Source organism: Neophocaena asiaeorientalis, unplaced genomic scaffold (genome assembly GCF_003031525.2).
Source record: "Neophocaena asiaeorientalis asiaeorientalis breed wild unplaced genomic scaffold, Neophocaena_asiaeorientalis_V1.1 scaffold418, whole genome shotgun sequence".
NCBI classification, from domain to species: Eukaryota; Metazoa; Chordata; class Mammalia; order Artiodactyla; family Phocoenidae; genus Neophocaena; species Neophocaena asiaeorientalis.
In genome coordinates, this window is record NW_020175731.1 from 6,278,689 (window position 1) to 6,288,533 (window position 9,845).

The window sequence follows — 9,845 nt, forward strand, 5'->3', positions numbered from 1 at the left end:
CATGAAAGTTTCTTACAGTGTTTTTAAGTGTAATGCACCCAACCTTTATTCATTAAATGTGCATTTAATGGGTGCCACGTACTTAACCGCTGTGCTAACCAGCTGGAAGAATAAATTATAGTCCCTAGAGACTTTCCTAAAGATGCTTACAGCTGTGCTGGGGAAGCCTAATAACTATTTGAAAATCACAAATTAACAACACATATCAATATCTGTCAGTACATGGGGTACTGATGCAGTAACCAGAGGTGTTTATAAAGAGTAAGTCTCAGTGGGCTGATGAGTCTGAGGAAAGCTTAGCGGGTGTGGCCTGACATGGATCAGCCTGGGAGGAAACAATACATGGGTGACGGAGGGAAGGCCATCTTGGGTGAGATGAAAAAGTGACTTTAATATCCCCATGGTAACATGCCCCTTCTTTCTGATGAAAGAGAATAGCCAGGCTAGAGTGGAAGGGGGAGGAGGGTTTATTTCAAGGGCCACCTAGGCCAACTCATGAAGACCTTGGCTGCCAGGCCAGAGTGTGACACGGAGACAGAGAAGAGTTGCAGGAGTTGTGTGCAAAGGGAAGGTTAAGTTAAATGTGCAGTTTTAGTAAGAGACAAGCTGGTTTTGAAAGCTTCTAGAGGATTTATTTGCACCCCTATCAGGAGAACAATGGCAAGCTTTGATTCAGGGAGTTGAAAGCGCCCCTCCCAGCCAAGGAGAGGTCTCAGACTGTGAAACACTTCTCACCGACCTGGTCACGGCCACTCATTGTGGTGTGCTTTTCCATTTTTCTTCCTCTCTTTTCGTTCCTTCTGAAGACGCTCCAGTTCTGCTTCATACATCATCTCCTGAATCAAGTACTTCTCTCTTCTCATTCGATCCCTTAGATCTTTTGGGAGGTCCGGGATCAGATATGAAATGAGGTGTTTTATACAAAACACGAGGTGCTAAAAACACAGGGGAGAATACAACAGAGTCAGGTTTACTGTGCAGCCTTAGCGGAAAGAGCGCTGGGAGCTGGTCGAGAACAGGGATGTGGAGCCTCTGGTGTGTCTGGGGAGTGGAATAAGGCCAGGGGGTGGGTGTGAGAGGAAACAGAGTCACAGGGATAGGTGAGGACTGAACTTGGTGTAATGGCACCATACAGGAAATGAGAAGAGGACTCAGGAAAGAAGGCGGAGAAGCAAAGGCCAGAAAATGCAAAGGAGAGCCAGAAGAATATACTGCGGAATCAGAAAGCCCAGGTTTGAATTCCAGCTCTACGTTTACCACTTAAGAGCTATCTGTTTACCTGAGGATAAGTCACTCTGAGCCTCAGTTCCCTCATCCACAAAATGGGTGTTATTATGAAAATTTTAAGAAAATATTTTGAAATGCTTCACAGATTGTGAAATACGTTATTGCAGTGGTCTGGAACCAAAACCACAATATCTCCGAGGTATGCCTGAATAGGAAACTTCTAGTCTGAGCCAAGAGGCAGCCTTTACTTGTATTAATCTGGCTTTAATATAAGTAACAAGAGAGATGAAAGTTCCATTTATGGGTATAGTTATGGGAATGCAAACTATTTTTAGTAGCACTTTTCTTAAAGACTAAAAGAAAATAGGTGGTGTATTTTTATTGACACATAATACAGGCAATTACTAGGTAGATTATGCTTTATAAGTAATGTCATGATGATGCATAACCAGAGGCTACCACTTGTAACACTCAGTTCAGTGTTTTCCAAACATTGTCCTTAAACATCAGAAGCATCTTGGAGGGCTGTGAAAAACAAATTGCAGACATAATGTATCAGAATCTCTGGGCGTGGGGATGGAAAAACTGCAATTTTCCTGAATTTTAAGAACAGCAGCCCTAGAATATTAAACTTAGGACCAATGGGACTTCCCTGGTGGTCCAGTGGTAAAGAATCCACCTTCCAATGCAAGGGACGCGGGTTCGATCCCTGGTTGGGGAGCTAAGATCCCACATGCCGTGGGGCAACTAATCCTGTACGCCACAACTCCTGAGCTCGCACACCTCAACTAGAGAGCCTGCGTGCCACAAACTACAGAGCTCATGTGCTCTGGAGCCCGTGTGCCAGAACTAGAGAGAAGCCCGTGCACAGCAACGGAGAGCCTGCACGCTGCAACAAAAGATCCCGCATTCCTCAACAAAGATCCTGCGTGCCACAACTAAGACCAGACGCAGCCATAAAAATAAAATAAATAAATACATTTTAAAAATAAATACTAAAAAAATAAATTTAGGACCAATGATTCCTGACTTATTCTTTAACAGTCAACCCTGGACTTTCAAATATTTCTTAGAAAATTCAGGTACTTTAAGGAGAAGAAAAAGAAGAGAAAGAGATTACATAGTATTACTTATCCTGCTTCTGGATGTAAATAATCACATTGGGAGTTCTCATAACTTACATTAATTCGTTACTTCTAGTTACTTCATTATGTCAAAGGAAATAAAGGAGTTGGTTGAGAAAACTTACCTCGAACACAATGATAAAAGCCAGTCGGGCTGCTAAGACATGCCAGAACTGCAGTGTGTAGCCGTAGGGCACCAGTGAATGAGGAGGGTCACGGTAGTCTCGGTATCTATAAACACACAGGAGAGTGTTACATTCCAAATTATGATTTTCCTGACTCCCAAATCTCTTCCATCCCCACTATGTAGTCCTCATTCACGGGAGAAAAGTATACAAAGTTTCTGTATACTAGACATCTGTTGTTTTGCTTGTCCAGCATCTCTTCTGGTAAAAGAATCTCTCTTCTCTGAAGAATTATCCGTGTGGGCTGGGCAGAGTTCTCCCCCTCGCTGACCCCAGCTCAGAAGATGAGCCAGACCTGATCAGCAAGACTCATCACCAGATCTTCTGCTAGAATGATTACTTAGTGAATTATCACGAAGCCCACAGAAGGTAAAAGCCTGGAGCTTCTGGTGGGCATCACAAACTGTGTGAAGTGAGCCTGCTTGAGAATGCAGTCAGTAGAACAAAAGCAGAGCCAGCAGAAAGGTGGTCTCTTGCTGACACTGCTGGAGACTTGGGATCTAGTCATTACTAACGTAATATCACCCCTCCAACCTGCTGGTTACCTGAACCAATGAATTTCTTTTTAAGTCAGTTTATACCGGATTTCTGCCACTTGCCACTAGAGTCCTTCCTAAAATATGCTCCAACTGTAACTTCTGAGTAAGCATCAACTTCCACAGATGTCTGTTATCTACTAGGTGCCAAGCACTAGCCTAGGAACTTAGATCCATGAGACTCCATTTTATCCTTACCGTATCATTACTATTCTCAGGTGGGAAGACTGAGAAGTGACTCTCAGCGTCATACAGTGTTCATGTGTTTTGAATGTTCTTTTCATTCGCTCCAGAAATGTGAGAAGATATGGAAATATTGGTTATCACAACAGTTCTGTGTAGACATACTAAATTTCCCTTGTCCGAATAAAAACTATGATTGTCCAGGCACCTAACCTTAAGGTCGGCACTAATTTGCATATGAGGATACAGGATAATTTCTATGCAGGGCATCCTTGAAAATATCAAGGACTACAAAAATATGAGCTGTGACCATTATCATCATCAATATCATCATCTTAATTATTATTAGTGTCTATGGAATATAATAGTAATGTATCATGATTATTTTGCCAGTAACGTGATATTTATGCTAAGTACTTGGTGCTGAAATTAAGAATGAATCTGTTTTTCTTTGTCTGACTTACTTCACTAAGCATAATACCCTTCAGGTCCATCCATGTTGTTGCAAATGGCAAAATTTAATTCTTTTTATGGCTGAGTAATATTCCATTGCGTGTGTGTATATACACATATTACATTTCCTTTATCCATCCATTGATGGATACTTAGATTGCTTCTATGCTTTGGCCATTGTAAATAATGCTGCTATGAACATTGGGATGCATATATCTTTTCTAATTAGTGTTTTCATTTTCTTCGGATATATACCCATATGCTTAGTGAAGTAAGTCAGACAAAGGCAAATACTGTATGTTTCTGCTTACATGTGGAATCTAAAAAGTAAAACAAATAAATGAATGTAACAAAATAGACTCATAGATACAGAGAACAAACTAGTGGTTACCTGTGGCGAGAGGACTTGGGGGAGGGCCAAGACAGGGGAGGGGATTAAGAGGTACAAACTACTAGGTATAAAATAAATAATATACAAAGATGTAACATACTGCACAGGGATTATTACCAATATTTTATAATAACTTTAATTGGAGTATAATCTATGAAGATATCAAATCACTATGTTGTACACCTGAAACTAATACAAAGTTGTAAATCAACCATACTTAAAAAAAAAGCGAATGTTAGTGCCTTCAAACTGTTGGTTCTCCCTGTGATGATAAGGATTAGATAATCATTGAAAACACTCATTCTAACATATTGTTACATAATCTGCTCCTGTCATAGGTCCAATAAACAACGCCTGAAATTTTAGGAAGAATAATTTTATTCAGGACTAAAAGTTTGCATAGACTATTCTAACCTTCTTTTACTTTTTGCAGAGCACAGGTAGTCAAGAACCAGGAATTGTGTTTTCCAGTTAAGATAACATGTAATTCCTTTATTTGTCTTTAGCTACCTATATTTCAAATATAGTCCAAGTAAATATTCTAGAAGGAAAAGGAACAGTATGCTTTTTATTATACACATGGTTAATTATCAGACAAAAGTATACATAAAAGGAGGGAACCTGAATTGCTTCAAGAGTCACCATCATTGGGGCTTCCCTGGTGGCAGAGTGGTTAAGAATCTGCCTGCCAATGCAGGGGACATGGGTTCAAGCCCTGGTCCGGGAAGATCCCACATGCCGCGGAGAAACTAAGCCCATGTGCCACAACTACTGAGCCTGTGCTCTAGAGCCGGTGAGCCACAACTACTGAAGCCCATGCACCTAGAGCCTGTGCTCAGCAACAAGAGAAGCCACCGCAATGAGAAGCCCGCGTACCAAAACGAAGAGTAGCCCCTGCTCGCCCCAGCTAGAGAAAGCCCACATGCAGCAACGAACACCCAACACAGCCCAAAATAAAAACAAATAAATTAATTAATTAAAAAAAAAAGAGTCACTATCATTGACTCCTTAAACTTTCTACACAACAGTGTTCATTAGAAAAGTGAAGTTCTTTTCAGGACCCACTGGTCCCTTTCCTATTTATGCTCTTCTCTGCTCTTGACTTTTGCCCTTTGTTTTGCCTGCTCCATCTCCTAGCTTCTCAGATCTTGTTTGGCTTTTAATTTGAAGAATTTTGACAAATCTCTTCCTCCTCAGATACCTTCTAAATTCACTGGGTGGAAAATCATAGTTTTTCCTTGATCTTGCAGACCATTTTCCTTGACCATTTCCAAAAAATACGATTCAGATGTGTCATTCTTAAAGTTCATGCTGTAAACTCATAGCAAATAAATGAATTCCTTTATTCAGCATAGCTGAATAAACTAGTATACATCAAATATAAACAGCCATTAAATTTAAGTATGAAAACTAGAAAGTTGAAACACTTTTATCACTCAATGAGAGTAGATTATCAAACACAATGACCATTTGTAAAACTGTACACATGCGATATGCAAAAGGTAAAGGGTTTTAAGTGGTGGTTTTAAATGTTAATTTATGTTTTTTTAGTATTTTAAAAATATTCTTTACATGTGCTTTTTAATATTTGGGAAACACATACTCATGGCTATGGTAAGTTGGCAGCATTTTAGATAATTTCTATGTAGGGGTCAGGTTGTTGAGAATATGCATCTATTTGTTCAGCCTGTGTGTCATATACATCCATTTGTGATCTGTCACAGAGTTCTGCTAACCTGTACTCAGAGGAACACAACGCATCTACATTGGCACTTAGGTTCTGAGAACGAGAATCAGAAGTTGTGAAATTCTTAGGAAGTTTGTTTTCAGAAGCAGCGGGTTTCTGGCTTCCTACTCTCTTAAGCCATTGTACCATAAAGTCAAGTTTCTCTCTAGAAAATTTCTTACTGCTACCCTAAGGGAATTAAAACTCAGTGGTGCCAATGAGTTGGTCATTTGCTTTGCTGCTGGTAGCTGTCTCCAGAATTATGTGCTGGAAAGTATACTGGAACCATGTTTGGAGTTTGCCTGACTAATAATGATCTTGGGTAATTCACGAAGCGCCGCTGGACATCACTTTTCCCTATCAACAAACTTAGGGTGTGTCCCACCCTGCTCTAAAATTTTGGACTCGCTCTTTTCTTCTATGAGAAGTTGCAGATGACTGTTGTAAGTGGAGCTCTCAGTTCACACTGCAGTCTACCCCTGGTCTCTTGGCCTTTTCCACTCAGCAGCGGTTTTGGTGAGGGCCGTGCTCAGATGTCATTTGTATCCCGTGTTTCTGTTTTTGATGCAGTCTAATTTTTTTGCAAAATAATCAGCTGCATGTTCTCTGGCACTTGTACAAAGAAAACACTTCCCTGCCCTTCTGTAGAAACAGCCAGGACACCAAGCCTTAAGATAATCAATCAGTTTCACTCTTCTGATCTTTTAGCCTAGTATCTCCCAAGATACAATGTGGCCCAGTGGTGTTAATGTTGGGTGGATTTTTCCAAGGGAGTCAGAACTGTTTTCAGAAAGTAAAACTTTAAATTTCCTGGCTTCAATTTTACATGTGGGAAAGGCGGGGTTGTTCCCTTTTGGCGTAAGTTAGTGAATTCTCTATAGCTGCTTTTATTTCTCAGGAAATGGATGATTGGCTTGCAAACGTTATTTTTCTAGCACCAGTTAATTCATTCCCATTTTTGTAAACTGTGAAAATAAAAACATATGTACATTTCAAAGAATGAGAAGTGAACCTCATCCAAGTTAAGCCACAGAACGCGGTCAGTGGCTTAGAACATGCCTCACTGGCAAAGCCAGACACCCCGAGAGGTGATGACTATTGTAATTTTCTGCTTCTCTTTATAATTATGCTACTTATGCAAGTGCTCCTAAATAAAACAGTGCTTGGTTTTATCTGCTTTGAATTCTATATAAGTGGAATCATACTGTATGTTTTATTTTGTGAGTACATTTTTATTAAACAATTTATTTTTGAGTTCTCATTTCTATTCCATTTTCTATTCTTATGTTAAACACCACACTGATATAATTATTATGGTTTTATACTATATCTAATGTAAGGTAAATATCCACCTTGTTATTCTTCAAAAATATCTTGACTTTTCTTCATCCTTTGCATTTCTTTATAACATTATTTTGGCCCTCTGTTGCACAAAATTGGACTAATCACAATTCTTAGTTTTTATAACTAATCTTATTGGTCCATTCATGTTCTTCTTTTCTGCAATTTTTATGTATATGTATTTAATAGTTTAATAACATAATGAACGATCATAAATCCTCCATGCAACCCAAGAATTAAAATATTACCGGGAACTTCTATCCACCTCTGGGCTCCTCCTTCATCTCATCTCTTTGCTTCCCTTATCCTGAACTTCATTTTTATCATTAACATATTTTTGCTATGTATATGCACTTGCCTGAATATGATATTGTTCAGTTTTGTCTTGAACTCTCCAGAAAGGATGCTATACGGTAAGCAGCCTTCTGAGACTTGCTTTTTTTTTTTTTTTTTTTTTTTTTTAGCATTGTGCTACTGAGATTTATCTGTGCTGTTGCATGTGGCCATTGCTGTACAACAGACGCTAGTATGAATATATTGTGGTTTTATGTAGTGTATATTTCAATTTATACTCACAAGCTGGTCATTTCTCTATTTCCTTTCAAATTCCCTAACCATGTAAAGCTTTGAAAAACAAAGTGTTAAGTCTACCAGTTCAGCAAATGCCCTTTGGGTAAAAGTTGGTTGCAGTGCTCTACATAGTACTCTGGATTCTGCTTTTATTTATTATTAAAAAATTTTGTTTTCTTGTGATGAGAACTTTTAAGATCTACTACTACCTTAGCACCTTTTTAAAAACTGAAGTATAGTCGATTTACAATACCATGTTAGTTTCAGGTTTATAGTACAGCAGTTCAGAATATATATATGTATATTCTTCCTCAGATTTTGTAATAATCCTTATAGGTTATTATGAAATATTGAGTATAGTTCCCTGTGCCATACAGTAGGTCCTTATTGGTTATCTATTTTATATATAGTAGTGAGTATATGTTAATCCCAATCTCCTAATTTATCCCCCCCCCCCCCCCCCCCCCTTTCCCCTTTGGTAACCATAAGTTTGTTTTCTATGTCTGTGAGTCTCTGTTTTGGAAATAAGATCATTTGTACCTTTTTTTTTTAAGATTCAAATTTAAATGGTATCATATGATATTTATCTTTCTCTATCTGGCTTACTTCACTTAGTATGATAAGCTGTAGGTCCACCCATGTTGCTGCAAATGGCATTATTTCATTCTTTTTAATGGCTGAGTAATATTCCATTGCATATATGTACCATATCTTCTTTATCCATTCCTCTGTTGATGGACATTTAGGTTGCTTCCATGCCTTGGTGATTGTAAATAGTGCTGCAATGAACACTGGGGTGCGTGTATCTTTCCAAATTATGGTTTTCTCCAGATATATCCCAGGAGTGTGATTGCAGGATCTATGGTAGCTCTATTTTTAGTTTTTTAAGGAACTTCCATACTGTTCTCAATAGTCACTGTACCAATTTACATTCCCACCAACAGTGTAGGAGAGTTCCCGTTTCTCCACACCCTCTCCAGCATTTATTTATAGACTTTTTGATGATGACCATTCTGACTGGTGTGAGTTTTGATTTGAATTCTCTAATAATTAGTGATTTCAAGCATTTTTTCATGTGCCTTTTGGCCATCTATATCTCTTCTTTGGAGAAATGTCTATATCTTCTGTCCATTTTTTTGATTGGGTTGTTTGTTTTTTTGATATAGAACTCTATGAGCTGTTTGTATAGTTTGGAAATTAATCCCTTGTCAGTAGCATCATTTGCAAATATTTTCTCCCATTCGTAGGTTGTCTTTTTGTTTTGTTTATGGTTTCCTTTGCTGTGCAAAAGCTTTGAAGTTTCATTAGGTTCCACTTGTTTATTTTTGTTTTTATTTCCATTTCTCTAGGAGGTGGGTCAAAAATGATCCTGCTGTGATTTATGTCATAGTGTTCTGCCTATATTTTCCTCTAAGATTTTGATAGTTTCTGGCCTTACATTTAGGTCTTTAATCCATTTTGAGCTTATTTTTGTGTATGGTGTTAGGGAGTGATCTAATCTCATACTTTTATATGTACCTGTCCAGTTTTCCCAGCACCACTTATTGAAGAGGCTGTCCTTTCTCCACTGTACATTCCTGCCTCCTTTATCAAAGATAAGGTGACCATATGTGCGTGGGTTTACCTCTGGGCTTTCTATCCTGTTCCATTGATCTGTATTTCTGTTTTTGTGCCAGTACCATACTGTCTTGATTACTGTAGCTTTGTAGTATAGTCTGAAGTCAGGGAGCCTGATTCCTCCACCTCCGTTTTTCGTTCTCAAGATTGCTTTGGCTATTCGGGGTCTTTTGTGTTTAGTTACTTCTCCTTTTTCATTTCTAATTCTGTTGATTTGAGTCTTCTCCATTTTCTTCTTGATGAGTCTTGATGATAAAGCATTAGGTTTATTAATTATGTTTATCTTCTCAACGAACCAGCTTTTAGTTTTATTGATCTTTGCTATCGTTTCCTTCATTTCTTTTTCATTTATTTCTCATCTGACCTTTTATGATTTCTTTCCTTCTGCTAACTTTGGAGTTTTTTTGTTCTTCTCTCTCTAATTGCTTTAGGTGCAAGGTTAAGTTGTTTATTCGAGATGTTTCCTGTTTCTTAAGGTAGGATTGTATTGCT

The 9,845-nt window shown here is 38.4% G+C and overlaps 1 protein-coding gene across 1 annotated transcript in view; it reads right to left on the reverse strand.

Moving 5' to 3' along the window:
- Positions 1 to 743: 743 nt before the first annotated feature.
- ANO4 (anoctamin 4) overlaps positions 744 to 9,845 on the reverse strand; it is a gene marked incomplete at its 5' end in the record, with an annotated part of 223,755 nt that continues 214,653 nt past the window's right edge. Inside the window, 2 exons of the mRNA XM_024732131.1 lie at positions 744 to 935; positions 2,477 to 2,582. Of these exons, the coding sequence (XP_024587899.1) occupies positions 744 to 935; positions 2,477 to 2,582 (298 nt within the window). The remainder of the gene's footprint in view (positions 936 to 2,476; positions 2,583 to 9,845) is intronic.